Source organism: Choloepus didactylus, chromosome 12, assembly GCF_015220235.1.
Source record: "Choloepus didactylus isolate mChoDid1 chromosome 12, mChoDid1.pri, whole genome shotgun sequence".
NCBI lineage: Eukaryota > Metazoa > Chordata > Mammalia > Pilosa > Megalonychidae > Choloepus > Choloepus didactylus.
This window is the reverse complement of record NC_051318.1, coordinates 26,794,952-26,810,602: the sequence shown is the minus strand read 5'-3', so window position 1 is coordinate 26,810,602 and position 15,651 is coordinate 26,794,952. Positions and strand designations below refer to the sequence as shown.

General features: G+C 32.7%; 1 protein-coding gene across 1 annotated transcript in view; it reads left to right on the top strand.

The window, feature by feature from the left end:
• Positions 1-15,651, top strand: part of MYO16 (myosin XVI) — a 580,757-nt gene that overhangs the window by 280,679 nt on the left and 284,427 nt on the right. The window contains exons 13-14 of the mRNA XM_037800457.1: positions 4,355-4,482; positions 9,670-9,775. Of these exons, the coding sequence (XP_037656385.1) occupies positions 4,355-4,482; positions 9,670-9,775 (234 nt within the window). The remainder of the gene's footprint in view (positions 1-4,354; positions 4,483-9,669; positions 9,776-15,651) is intronic.

Sequence of the window (15,651 nt, the reverse complement as noted above, 5' to 3'; positions counted from 1 at the left end):
GAAATAAAAACAGTAGTTGTCGTTTGTTTAGGGCTTATTACATGGCAGACCTATTGTAAAAGGCTTTACAGATATTATCTTAAAAAGCAACCAATGGTTAAAATAATTATTTATTCCACTTTGCAGGTCAGTTAACTGAAACTTAGAGAGGGTAAAAAAGTTGTATGAAGTCTTTGCATAGATTTGCATAGACTTGCATTTTCAAAGGAATAATTTAAATCCAGGTGTTGTAAGTCCCAAGGAAACATATGGCAGAGACTAGTCTCAGAGGCACAAATGCTGAGCCCAGAGGCAAACATTTCTTTTTATTTATATTTGATCCTTTGTAACAACAAACATATATTTTCCAGAATGTCTTATCCATACATAGCTGTAGGTAATGAGTTGGATATCCAGTCAGCCAAGTATAGTGAAATATTCATAGTATTTATCATGTGAAAAACAACAGCCGATGCCAAGCCAAACCTTTGACATCAGTAAGGATCCACAAAGTTAACAGGGGATCTTGACAATTGAGGAGACTGTGAGTAGCAATTCGCATAAGCTATGGAAGTAGATGGTTAGCTTCAGAAATCAGAAGGTGGCAGGATCCTGCAGTGACCTGGTAGTTTATTAAGAGAAGGGTCAGTCCTGGTGGATGAAAGGAGGGAATGAGCCATGAGGAAAAACTTTATTCACTGCTACCAAGAAGTCCAGCAAAGATTACAGAGGACAATAAGTGAAGCTGATCTGATGGCATTTCGCCTATGTGCTAAAATAGGGCACTTAAAATTTCCACTCACTAAGAATCTTCTTGTACCCAAAGCATACAGATGGGGAGAGAATAAGGTCAAGTGGAGAGAGAAGAATGTGAGAAAGGATCTGACCCTGACAATATTTACTGAACCAAATGAAAATGTACAATAACACTGATAATGATAATTAATGGTAACCAATATAAAAGTTTGATGGCTTGTCAGTTACTCAGTAAATTGGAACTGTATAAGTGAAAATCAAGATTGAACAGAAATAATTAAATAGAAAAATAGATTAGTATATTAACATTATTATATATTCCGAATTTACATTGTCTGTAAAGCATGGAATCAGCATCAAAGAAAAAATTACCAGGTGCTAACAGTGGAACAATCTACAGTATAAACTCTAAAACTACATGAAAATGAAAAGGGACCTGAGAAAAGTTAAGAGTTATTAGTCTGATTATTATGAAGACACTTTATTTAGATACTTAAAATCCATCATATCTAATCTCTAATAAAACATGGCCTAAAGTGAATACGTATCTCTAAATAGGTTTAAAGACATAGAGTGGGAATGTGAAATTAACAGCAAGTGCACACAGATTAATGTGTGCTCGAGGGCCCTCTTGTGTTTCCTTTCAGTTGTTACATCTAATGAAACTTCAGCAATTTACAAAATAGGTTGAGTTTAAAATTATTTTGTCAAATTTAGATTAGGTTCATGTTGAACTTGGAGAGAAGTAAAATAGTCGGTGTCAGTGCAAGTTTTCACGAAGAACAGAAATTTGTCCTGCAAAGAAAAAACTATGGGCTGAAAAACTCCTTTGCTGTTTCTTGAATTATAATATATACATTACTATCAATACATTATTTTAATAATTCATTTTAAATTCTGAAATAATAAAAATACAAAACATTCAAGCACAGTATTATAGACAATTGCAAACCCACTGCTTGTATTTGTTTCAGATCACTTCAAAAAAAAATTTTAAATGAAAAAATAGACTATTTTTTCACATATGCCCTTGAAATTGTGATGCAGGTTTTAAGATGTGATAAGAAAACAGTGTCCTCATTTAATTACACATTTATTTTCTGAGTAGTATAGAATATAATGGTATGTTTTCATTATATGTTTTCTTAGATGAGATGACATATTGTGCTGTAAATATGGTAGAAAACTCCACACCAGCCCATTTCATTTCATCTGCAGTGATAACCAGGATTCTGAAATTATTATCCTTTCATCCAATCTTTTATATGTTTACTGTATGTACATGTGCATTAAAAAACCACATATACCATTGTTTTCTATTCTTAAAATTAATTTAGAGAACATATTAGCTATACCCTTTTAATAAATTATCTTCATTAACCGCTGTGTTTTCATAAATTTCCTATTTTGAAAGGCTCAGGCTTAATTTATTCTAAATGCCCTGTAATATTTTATTGTATTAAAATACAATCAATTTTATTTATACATTAATACTCTGATAGGCTTTTAAATTATTTCTATATTTTCAGCTTGTAGAAAGAGTGCTAAAAAATGCTTTACATGTTCCTTTGTGTCAATTATTTGTGAGTTTCTACAGATTATATTCCTTGTCAAACATATATCCTCAAGTTTAGAAGGTATTGTTACTATTAAACTATTTTTTAATAATTTTCCCAGTATTTTGTGTGTAATATATCATATTCTTATTTGAAATGGCATTTCTTTGGTTACTAAAGTGTTTCTGCATCTTTTGTTATGTTTTTCCATTATTTTCAGGTTATATTCTTTGCCTACTTTTCTATTCTATTTCCAATAGTTCTTATTGATTTGTAGGAGCTATTTAAACTTCTGATTATTTGTTACACTCTATCTTTTCTTGTCTTTTAATTATATTTAGCATTTTTATGATTAAAAAAGGAGTTGTTAAACTTAATATAACCAATTTCACGTTTCCCATCATAATTAATATTTTTGAACCCTATTTCCTGACCCCAAAATCATGAGAGTATGTATTATCCCATATATCTGTTTGAATGTTTTAGAATTTGTTATTTATATTTGGGACTTAAGTCTCTCTGCAATGTGAAATAAGGATCAATTTGTACTGCCTTAAATACAGATGATCACTTTCCTCAGTACTGTCCTTTACTACTAAATGATGCCACTTCTGTCATATAGCCAAGTCCCATCTATATGTGGGCTTGCGCTGAGTTCTTTAATCTCTTCTTGTGATTTGGTTTTTCTAGTCTCTGCACCAGTTTTACTGACCTTGGCTTTTTTTAAAATACAGTTTTATTGAGATATATTCATATATAATACAATCATCCACAGCTGACCTTGACTTTTTAAAGTTTTTATTGAAGTTTACTGTATATGGAAGTGCGCATATTCTAAGGTACAGATTAGTGCATTTTACTAGCACGCAGACCCAGAACAATACTGGCACTCCAGAAACTCCACTCCTCTCACTTCTGATCACTAATACCTCACCCCTATCCTAATTTCTAACAGCATAGATTAGCTTTACCTGTTTGGCACTTTATATAAATGAAATTTTATATATCTGATTGATTCCATTCAAATTTTTGTTTGTTGAGCTTTCATCCAGTTATTGCTTGCAGTTGAGGATTATTTTTCCACTTTCTGTAGTTCTTTTTCCTTTAAATTTTAAATAATTTCAAATTTATGGCAAATTTTCAAATAAATAATATACCCCTCCACCACCACCATTTAAAAAGAAATTGCTGGCATATTGTCTCATCAACCTTGTGTATTTCCTACAATTAAGAACATTCTCATTAAAATTAGGAAATTAATAATTATATTGATGTATTGCTTTTATCCAGTCCAGACCTTATTCAAGTTTTTCCTGTTATCCCAATAATTCACAAGTAGCAAAAGAGCCAAGCCAACATCACATGTTGTATTGAATCATCATATCTCTTTATTCCCCTTCAGTCTGGAGCAGTTCTCAGTCTTCTCTTCACTTTCATGACTTTGACATCTTTAAAGATACAGTCCAGTTATTTTGTAAATAAAAATTGAGTTTGTTATTTGTTCATGACTCAGAAGTATTCCTATCATTTAGTTTTTAATTGAAAGTAACCAATTTCACTAGACACTCAAGACAACTAAAATTACTAGCACTGGCAATCATTATAAATCACCCTTTCACTGAAATTAATTACATTTCCATTTTACTGAGAAGTTTGCAAATTCTTATGCATTTCAGCTGTTACTGCCTTCTCACATTCAAACTAAAACTCCATGCTATCTTATGTTATTGAAATTAAATGTTGCTGAGAGAAATTATATGTGATATAAATTACCACAATTTTGGGTAACTTCGTGGGTACTTATTAAACTCAAGTTTTGTGAGTTGGTTTTTCTTAAAGACAGCATTTGAAGCCTGTGAACCAAGCTGTTAAGAATCAAATAGAAGCCTCCATTTTTGTCACTCTTGCGATGTGCTGAGACGGCATACTTTTACAAATGCTTGATAGTTCTTTCAGATTTATTTATTTTTGCACTTTGGAAATAAGTCAACCGTGTCATAAGATGAAGCCTTTCTGAATCGCTTTCATGGAGATATTTATTGTTATGCTGAACTATTTTCCAGGTCTCACAGCTTTACTTTAGCAGCTCAGGGAAGTTGTGTTCTTCTTTGCCTCCTCACATTTTCTCTTGTGCTGAGAGAGCCTTTCACCAACTTTTCCAGGAGCAGCGACCTCAGTGTTTCATCCTAAGGTAAAGTCCACCCCGGCCCCATCTCTGATTCTTAGCTTTGCCCCAGGAGCTTGGTGCTAAAGGTGTTCTCGTTTCTTATTGTTTTATGTCTGTTTATTTTCTCAGCAGTTTGAAACTGACTCTATCTTGCAATAAGTATGTTTGACTCGTTACAAAAGAGAAACATCACTGTTATTAGAAATATTCCCAAGTGTAGGTGAATCAATAACAATAAACTTAATCTGAAACTCATTTCATTTTGAAGATTTAAAACCTAGAACCAGAGTGTTTTTGCTTTTGAAACTAAGAAAACATGGAGAAAGAAAAACACCCAAGATTAGCAAACCAAGGCACTATTCTCCAAAATGCAATCCTGCCCAAAATTTACTTTTTCTTAGTTTACAAATGTATGTATCTCTACCCTGCTTCAGGTCTTTTGCATTTGCACATATTTCACCAAAATTATGCACCCAAATGTTTGTTTTGTTTTGTTTTTTTATTTTAGCTCTTAATTATCAGGATGCTAAGGAGGTTCTACATTGTGGCATGAATTCTCTATGACAAAAAGTGTATCAGAAGTAGCGGGGTGAAATGTGATCATTGTATATAATAGTACTTGCTGGGAGATTGAAAAAAAATATTTAGGTATTTAAATAAAATCTGCATGTGTTTTTGAAAATTAAAGAAATTAAAATTGCTTTGCTTTAGTTATTAATAGTGTTGGTTGAAAATTGAACATGTAAATAAAAGTTGCCCACACTGCAACTTAAAGTGAGGTGAAATTAATGTAAACATGGGAAACTGGACAGAGTCCAAAAGAATTATTTGAACATTTAAACATTTATTTAAGTACTTTACATTACTGAATCAGTAAAAACTTCCATGGAGTATCAGACTGATAGGTTGCAGACTTTCTAGGGTTCCAGTTTTCAAAATAGTGAGCAAGCAGTTTTCTTCACACTGTGTTCTGAAGAGTACCAGAACTAAGGGGTGATTCTCCACCTGTGCTTGAATCAAAGCAACTCTGCATTTATCTACTTTATCTATTGGGTTTTCTGGTCTTACTTTGATAAAAAAGTAAACTTAAATAATTGCTTTAAAAGCATTGTAAACTAGGGAGATTTGGGGGAGTATGTAATTGTGTTGACAATTATAGTACTTACTATGTGCCAAACACTCAACTAGTTGCTTTGGATATGTTATCTCATTAGTTTTCTTACCAGCCCACTGATACAGGTATTATTATTGTTGGTAGTGTGTTGTTGATGTTGTTATCCCTATTTTGTATATCAGGTGACTGAGTATTAGAGAGGGTAACTAATTTTTCCAGGATCTCATTACTACTAAATGGTGACTCTGGATTTGAATACAGTAGTCAGGTTTGGAGGTTGAATGAGTTGTAATCACACTATTCTATACAGATACCAATGCCAGGCTAGCCTCTGGCTGCTAAAACTAAGGGGACTATCAAGACTCATCCCCATCTTCCCCAAAATGATAGTCACACATTCATGGATTTATCTAAATACTTTTGAATCCACTTAATTCCGAAGCAAAACACTCCTGCTGTTTCTCAGCACTTCTGAAAGGAACTGGTCCTTGGTGGAGCTCTGAAGTAAGGAAAAGGAGAGGCCAGTGGATCCATGTCCTTTTGGAAACTGCCTGTTACAGAGTTTTTACAATGTCTAGAAAAGTCCTGTTGAAAGAAAGCTGTTTATCTTTGTTTAACTCAACGGTTTCCACATGTATTTGTTCATGGAATTTCTTTTCCGGTGGAATCTGCTAATATTCTGCAGAACTAATATTCCTTTGGGACTTTTTTTAAAAGGCCATTAATACCATGTATTAATTATCTGTTCTGAAAAAAAGAATTCTTCATTCTAGTTTCAAGTTAGTATCACCTAGTCCTGGAATCCAGAATATAAGAACAGATCTGTGAACACAGACTTATTTTAGTCATTCTATCTCTTCTTTCAAGATTGTGTGCTTTTATGTAGCTTCTCCATCTCTTTGATTGTTTGGATGGATAAATGGCTTTCTGTATATATACTAATATATTAAAATTAATAAATCTGAAATTCAACTAAAACTATTTACGGGTGGTTTTTTATTGATTGATTGAGCATCTATTGTGCCCCAAAAATAGTATTTGCAAAGGAAAATTTAAAATTGGGGGATCAATCCCCAAACAAATATCCCTGGTTTGGATGTCCCATAACTTTGTACCTGGCCAGAAACTTAAAAATTTTATTTCCAAGTCCTCCCAGATAAGGTCGCATATTTTGTTGGTAATTTTGGGCCCTGGCAGCACACTAGGCTTCATCTTCAGGAATAGTTTTTTAATAATTTCAAGATCCTTTTCCTGGGCCATAACTGAGAGTTTGGAGTCCACCATAGTGCATTCTACCTTTTAATTTCCTGAAGGCCTTGCTAGATGGTTTAATTAATTGTTCAAAGGTGTGTGGCAAATTTCCATCTTCTCAACTGTAGACTGGGAAAGCCTAAAGTTATAGTACTGTACACATCAAATAACATGTGATATGAGTAGTAGAGAGCCTGCTTCTGTAATGTACAGATTTATTAGACAAGGCTGTTTAAATAAGTTACAGAATTTATATGGGTCCATGGTTGGTGCAACCCAAAATTCTTGGTTAATCTCTAGTTTGAATCATAGACTCAGATTTTCAGATCTAGAATTTGTAGTTTTAACCTGGTAGTCTTATGGAGCCAAGCCTATCATAACCCATTTTTCTTTTATTTCCTTTTATTGTTCTCAAAGTTTAAAAAATGAAATGTGACTGTTTTAAGATTTTTTGAGATGGTTAAAATTCATGTGATTTTAGCAAATTAGAAAAATTGTTTATTTCTCTTACCCCTATACCTATGTTTTGTGAGTGCCATGGTGGGGAGAAGAGAGAAGGATTCATATATCACCAGATTAGCTCTGCATTCTCTTATGCCTCTTTGTATTTATATTTGCAGAGACCTTTCCTGTCTTATTCACGACTGTATCCTCACCACCTATTTTGGGTTGCTTAGTGGGTTCTCAGAAAATATTTTTTGAATGTTTAATGTTGGCTAAACGGTGCCTTCTATGGTACCCCTTCCTCCAAGAATCAGCTCAACTCTCATCTCCTACTCTCTCCAGGATATGTAGCTGCTCCTTTCCTTGTGTGCCCATTACTTGATGTGCCCATCTTCATTATTCCGATATATTAATTCTGTAATTAATAGATAATTATGGTGCTTACAATTACTATTTGCTTGACAGTATCCCTAGTAGACGGAAAACTCCTTTAGGGAGAGAGCTCCTTTTGCCTCTTTACCCCTGATGCCTGATACAAAGTCTGGCTCATAGTAGGCCTTCAGTTGATTACATATGAAAGAATGAGTAACATTCAGACTGGAAAGTGGTATTCTGAAGAGAGAACCCTGAGTTAATGCAAGAAAAATCTCTATAAAAACAAAATTTGTGTGACATTAAATTATTTTGCTGGGTAATAGAATCGCTGGGACAATGAATATAATTGTGGAAATTAAATTTCCACATGAAAGGCCTAGACTGTTCGTGTTCTGAAATTAGAAGGTTGAAATCATAGGTCTTTGAACCCATAAATGAGCTCCTTGTTTTGTGCAGGTCACCCTAACTTATTCTCCTGTGCCTGCTAGGATTTTTTTTAAATAACTTATTAAAACATTTAAGGTCAGCAGAGATGAGGTGAGTAGAAGTAATCATTAACTACTTGAGTCTTGAATAAAATAATTAATTTTCACCTTAGCTCTTTTTTAGAACATATGCCTTAATCAAATTCATTAGAGCCACACTTCCAAAAACAGAAACCTAAGAAAATACCAGCTAAAGGACTTTTTCTTTGCAGATAGATATGGATAGTTTAGGAGTTGTCCATATTAGGACTCTTCAATAGAGTAGTTATTGAATTTGATTTATGTTAACCCTATATTGTCTAGGGCCAAAAGTACATGATATCCTTGTTATTTATAGATAGGTAAGTGAATGAAGTATGCCTAGGAAATATCAAAATATTGTTGTCATGAATAACGACTTTAGTTGGTGGTTGTGTCTAGTTTGAGGAAAAATACAAAATGTAGAATGTCAGAATTGAAAGTAACATAAAAAGGGAAAGGATCCACTCTTAGATTTGAACGCCAGCCACTTGACTCACCTAGTCACATCTGACAACTGTTAACAAACTAGTCTTAGTAGCTAGGCACTTTTTGCTCCTTTTAAAGATAAGAACAGGAAATCTCAGAAAGATTTAACCACTTCTCCATGGAAGATTTAGTGTCTTTCCTGGAAGTCTCAGAAAGGTTAACAACTCTCCCAAGATCAGGGCCACTTGACTCTTTGCCCCATGTACTTCCCACAGGGTCTTAGTTTGCCAAGACTGTGTAACAAATAACCAATGGCTTAAACAACAGGAATTTATTATCTCACAGTTTGGGAGGCTAGACTTCCAAAATCAAGGTATCAATAGGATAATGCTATAATGCTTGCTCTAAAATCCATAGCATTCAGGTTTGCCGGCAGTCCAACTCTCAGTCTCTGCCTCCATCACATGACCTTCTGTCTCCTTTTGTCTCCTGCTGTGTCCAAATTTCCTCTGTTTCTAAGGACTCCAGTCATGTTGGATTAAACCCCAACCTGATTCAGTTTGACCTCACCTGAACCAATAACATCTTCAAAGATCCTATTTACAAGTGGCTTCACATCCACAGGACTAGAGTTTAGAGCTTGAACATGTATTTGTGGAAAATATGTATAATGCATAACATATAGTATAATGCATCACTCTTTGGGATCACCTCCCTTACTTACTTTCACATAAAAAACTGAGGACAAGTCGATGTCTTTCTTTTCACTCTAGCGCCTGTGTTAAAATTCGCCTGCATTATGTAGTTCTACACTGTGAATTATTTGATGGCAGAAGCTGTATCATATTCATGTATAATCCCAGCATCCATATCACTGTATGGCACATGGCATAGTATATACTAACTAAATATTTTTGAATGAATTATTCTAATACTGAAATTATAACATAAACTCATTAAAAGCTCTTGTGTCATTCCAACATCATCTTTGTGTCTGAGAATTATCTCTGGTAAATTCAGTTTGTTTTTGTTTATGTTTTTTACTGTATTTTCCAAAACAGTAAACTTGAATTTTCACTCTCTGTTTTCTCTTAGTGGAGAAAGAGGATCTGGAAAGTCCGAAGCCAGCAAACAAATAATGAGACACTTAACCTGTAGATCTGGCCTCAGCAGGGGTTTATTTGAGTCCAAATTTAAACATGTAAGTTTCTTGTTTGGGTTGGCAAATATGTGATTGAGTATGTTGAATATGTTAAGTCAAGGACGATGTTGAACAGGAACATAATAATAGCCCCAACTCAGTCACAGTTTGTGGAAATAAAGGAAAAAAGATTGAGGCCTGGTATAAATTCATACTGCTCAAGTGAACTTTTATTTTCCTTTATGTATTCAAAAATTTAAATGCTATAATTTTATATTTGCTCTGAATAGTTGGATTGGAAAAATAAAATGCAGTTAGAGATTGTTGTTTTTATAAAAAGTTCCACTTCCTTGTGTTGGTACATTTGGTAGGATTGGGTCTGATAACCTTCAACCCCCAAATTGATTTTAAATTACACTCAGTAACACTTGACTTTCTTTTTGAAGACATCTTACTCTGCTACTTCATCTACCTAAAATACCACCAGGAATCAAGAAGAAAGAAAAAAGGCCTATTAGGAGCTAAGATAGAAAGGACAAAAATTTCATGTGATAAAACTACATTTTATTCAAAGAGGTACCCGCTGGTGATTTATTGTTTTGGCCACGGGTAGGGAGACACAATTGTCCAAAAAAGTTGTTTATTATAACCTCAGTCAAGAAGCCATTAAATTTATATCTAAAATTATGGTGAATTATACACATACACAAGAAGAATATAAGCTTTGCTAAAAAAACAAATTAACATTGCTATATATCACATTTTAAAAATGATGTAAAAATATACTATACTGTTTTCTTTGACAAAAAAATAATGTAATATTTTAGGCCATGATGTACCCATATAAAGCTCTCTACTGACACTTATTTCAAGGTGAGGTATTATAAATATAAGGATGCAGTCTTATATTTGTACTGATAATTCCTTAAGAATTTTCTTGGTGTATATGCTGATGTATGTACATCTATAGAATTTTGTATTTAATTGTGTCTGTACATTGAAATTAACACAGCTGGTGTGAGATCATTTCCTAAAACAATGCCACTATAAAGTTCAAAAGTTAAAAATCTAGAAATCTATTACACAATGAAAAAAGTGCTATTATTATTTTTTCATTGTGTTTTATCTAGTTGTTGCAGGGTAGAGTTATTGCTGTCACAGTGGTGTTTACTTTGGAATATCTGGCGATTTATACTATCTGATTCTTCATTTAGAAATGAAAGGAATTTATGTTTAATAATTAGTTCAGTATCATTTTATGTTTTCTACTTTTGAATTAGAAAGTCCTTAAAGAATTAAATGTGGTATAAGATTCCCAAGCTTGTGCTTGATTTTTGAGATTTTTTTCTTTTTATAGAGACTGTATAATAAATTAATTTTACAACATATCTGTGGTATTATATGTGTTCATTAACACTAATTCATAACTATTTATTAAACTCAAACTATGTATTAAGCACTTTCACAATACTACAGCACAGCCCAAAATAATTTAGCATTTGGGGGTCAAGCTGGGGAGAATAACAAACTGTTCTCTTTGTTCAAATATTTGAATATATTTACTACTGACACTTAAGGATATGAGCATTTTTAAAACAATAAACTATATATGTAGACTCAAGTTAAACTCATAGAAATAATTCTATTGACAAGGAACTATAGCCTAGCCTCTAAATTATAAAATAAAGCAATCACTTATTAAAATGATCATTGAGAGAGAGCAGGATGCAGAATTTATAAATGTATTCTAGATTACTTAATGCAAATTGACTTTCCATTTTGGCTGAAGAGAATGGATTCTAAGTTGTATTTCTTTAGATAGGGTAGATGTAACTCTTGTAAATCAATTAGCATCTGGGAGTCAAAATTATAATATCCAATACAAATTTCAAGCAAAGCTATTTATAATTCATTTTTTCCATTATTTATTTCTCATGACCAAAAATAGATTTCAGAAATAAGTGATATCTAATTTCATAAGGTTTGAGTATGGCTTAAAATTCATGTCAATTACCCTTTTTTTTAATTTCTCTTTAAATTTTCATACATATGAGTATCTTGTTGTGGCCACAATATTCATGAAAATTTCCCAACCACAATTTTTGCACAACATCCAAGTATACAAGAATTAAAACCAGCATTGGATAAATTTATGAATTGACTGTAAATCAGGGGATCAGTAAAATGAAGTATATTTAGGAGTTGGGTATTTCCTAGATTAAAAAAAAAAAATCTTATTAAGGAAATGAACAGAAAAGAGCATCCTTGTTATATGGAGCTAGTTAGTAGAAGGTTTGAAGTTCAGGGCAAGATAAGATGAGTGGAACATTTATTAAGTGACCCTGAATGGAAAGAAGAGGGTTAGTTGAATTAGAAAGAGAGTGTAGCCACAATAGGTTATGAATATCAGTCCAGGATATCACATAGGCAGGCAAGCACTACTGCTGGCAGATGGAGCAAATGGTTATTAAACACACGTGTGGTATCCTCCATTGTTGAGATGACAACTTTGCCCCAGATTCTAATATAGTATGAGAGAAAAACAGTCATTAGGAAATGATTCTGATCATCAGTTACCAAAGAATATAGAGTCAAAGAACAGTAGAGAGAAATAAAAGTAATGGCATATTGGGATCATCTTCAGCATAGCATCCTACAGGGACTGAGGAGTGGAGAAAATCCATCTTGTGGTTTGCATCAAAGGCATCATTGTCAAAATTAAAGATTAATCTCAAAAAAGTGCGGGGAGCAAAAGACCAAAATGACGAGGTTTGTAGGTTTCTCGCTAGCATGATAAGAGATTTCTGTGAAGAGGGGTAGGAACTGTGAAGGACAAGAAAGATATTTAGTTAATTTCCGGAAAGTAAAGGTGAGTCTGGCATTGAGGTTAAGAGCTGCTTTTTAAATAATTATATGAGGGTAATACATCTATTTCTAAGGTACTCACAACCCTGATGTTTACAAATTTTAATCCAATAATCCACTTGTCCTATCCTACAAAACCTGCTTGGGTTCACATTCTGCCTTTGCAATGTGATCCAATTATTGTACAGTTTTTGTTCCCCTTAAAGAGTTTCAGAACAGCTCAGATCAGTTCACAAGGGATGACGTTGTTTATAATCCTGATTTTTGAATTTCAAACTTTGAAAGCAGGGGATTTTCCATGGCATTAGATTTATTGGAAGAAGAAAATCATGTTTTGGAAAGAAGCTGTCTGGGATTTCTCACCATTTCTGGTCCAAATGAGTTTTAACTTCAAGAAAAATTCAATTCTGTTCAAATCACTTAAACAAACATTTATTGAGCAACTTCTTTCACAAAACAGTGATGGGCTCAACTTGAATAAGCTATTTTTTTTTTATGATAAGGCCACATGTTTTTACTTTTAGGAAGTGCAACAGATTATTACTACTTGATAATTGTGCATAATTTTTAATGGCATAACTATTGAAATTTTATAGGAAAAAAAAATACCATACAATATAAAAGGGCAAAATCATGCCAGCAAAACTTTTACTAAGTATTGATGTATATAAGTATATAAATGTATATACTTCATTTCCTTCACCTATATTTATATTTTAAATTGTATCCCTGTACAACATTCTGATTATTTTGTATTAAAGTGGAGGTGAGTGGTGGAATAATTTCAGTTTTGTATTTTCTCAGTAGTTCTTTTTAAATGTTTAGTCCTCCTTTTGAGGCCAAGGGGCTAATTAGAGATAAAAAGACAAACCTCTCTGGTTATTTCAGAGTTCTACTAATATTTTAATCTTGAAGATAGACTGGCAGTGGAAAATGAAAGAATGTCATGTGAATTTTTATATTTTATTAAATAACTTTAGCTTTATATTGTGTTTATGCCTTCTATGTGTTTATTATTAATCAGGCAATAAGAGCCATATAATGCAGTGATTTAATGCACCAGTTTTGCAGCCAGAGTGCCTAGATTCAAATTTCAGTCCATCATTTACAGTCTCTTGGCCTTAGGAAAGTTATTTAATCTCTTTGTGCTTGTTTCCCTCTTTGTAAAATGGAGATTATTAGTCAACATAAGAGGAAAATCACATATATACACATGTATTCATGTGCATATGTTTATTATATATTGATAAATAATAAAATGCAAATGTGATCTATTATATATTATAATATCTAGTCACTTTAGAATGAATGCCTGACACAAAGCAGGCACAATGTAATTTTTTTTTATTATTAACAATAATAAACATAATAATTGTTATACGTTGAATGTACCAGGATCAAACTATGTATGTCATACACCTGAAATGGACAATCACTGAAGGAATTGTTCCTATGTTAGAATAGAGGAAAAAAGAGGCTTAAGAGTGTTTAAGAAACTTCCTCAAGATCATAAACTTGACATTAGCAGAGCCAGGATGTGGAACCAGCTGCCTCTCACAACAAAGCACATGCATTTAACCATTACCCTGTACTTGCTGTTTTGGGTTCATGTCAATAATTACTTTTTATGTACTTTTTGCAATAGTAATAACAATGATATTAATAAAAAATTGCTTTATTTCATATAAAACACCAAGATTACTAGAAGCCCAAATATTTAAAAAATTCCTAATTATTTCATGAATTTTTAAACAATTGTGAAATATAATATTACAAATGTTTGAAATTATATATAATCACACTATTCCATTTATGTATATCACTATATATTTAAGGTAAATTATTAGGAAAGAAGCAAAAAACATAATAGCTTTATAAATATTAGCCAAAATTACTTTTTAAAAAGCCTTTCTGTTATCACTGCTTTCAATTCACATTTATCATCTATAAAATTGTTATTATAGAGGCCTAACTCAGAGGATTTTTCTAAAGATTTAAAATGTGTTTCTCTCCAAAATTACAAGCTTCTAGGACAGATGTTTTAGCATATTTCATTAGAATTACAGCTTTTAGCACTTTGTGGTTAGCATCAAAGCATTGTTTTATAATCTTTGACAATTAAAACTTCTTCTGGGTAAATTGATTGCCTTAGTATAACAGTTGCCAGAAAATAAAAATGTAGGATCAAAGATTTTTTTTTTAGTTTAGAATAAAATTCTCAAAAAACTAAAATAAAACGATACTGTCACCATTAATTGTAAGGAAAAGGGAAAGCCCAATACATCAAAAATGTATTATTGTGCTCCTTCCATGGCCAATGTGGAAACTACCTTGGACATATCCCTGTCTTGAAAGATAGGAAAAAACTTTTGGTCTTCCCAGGTTTTCACACTTGGAGAATTAATTGGTCAGCATCTTATCACAGGCTCAATCAATTGATGCAGGAAAAAAAGAGCTTTTTTTTTTTTTTTTCCCCCAGTAGTCAATGCTTAAGAAAAAATGCTAAGAAAGAATTTCGGCTCCCATGGTTGATCTGAGGAGCCTTATTAATGGTCTTTTTCAAAGTCACATAAGCCCCACCTCTGAAACAAAGTTGTTGCAAGGAGAAACAGTGGGGTAATTATCCGTGTCTTTGTTGTAGAGAAAAACTGTCTGGGGCAATAAGCAGAGTAGCAGGAAGGTTAAGTAGAGGATCAGGTTGAAGAGCATATGCATGGAAAGTAAATAAAGATTTAAGAAGAAAGGTATAAATCAATGTTAAAAATTCTGACTATCGCTTCTGGTAACTCTGATACCCACCCCCTCAACCCCACTCTCCCACAAAAGAAGAGCAAAAGCTCTTCTAGTGTTCTATTCAGGTTTTTTGTTGTTGTTGTTTTTTAAATTGCAGATATTTGAGGGTTTGTTTTTAAGACAATCTTCATCATTACACGGGAGAGTATAGTGAAGTAAAGAGAAATACTTTGTATATAAGTATTTTAATATCATTAGCCAAACCTTGAAATATAGGTCTTTAGTAGTTTGCAGTTGAAAAAAAAGTAAACTTAAAAATTCAATATGACGTTATACCT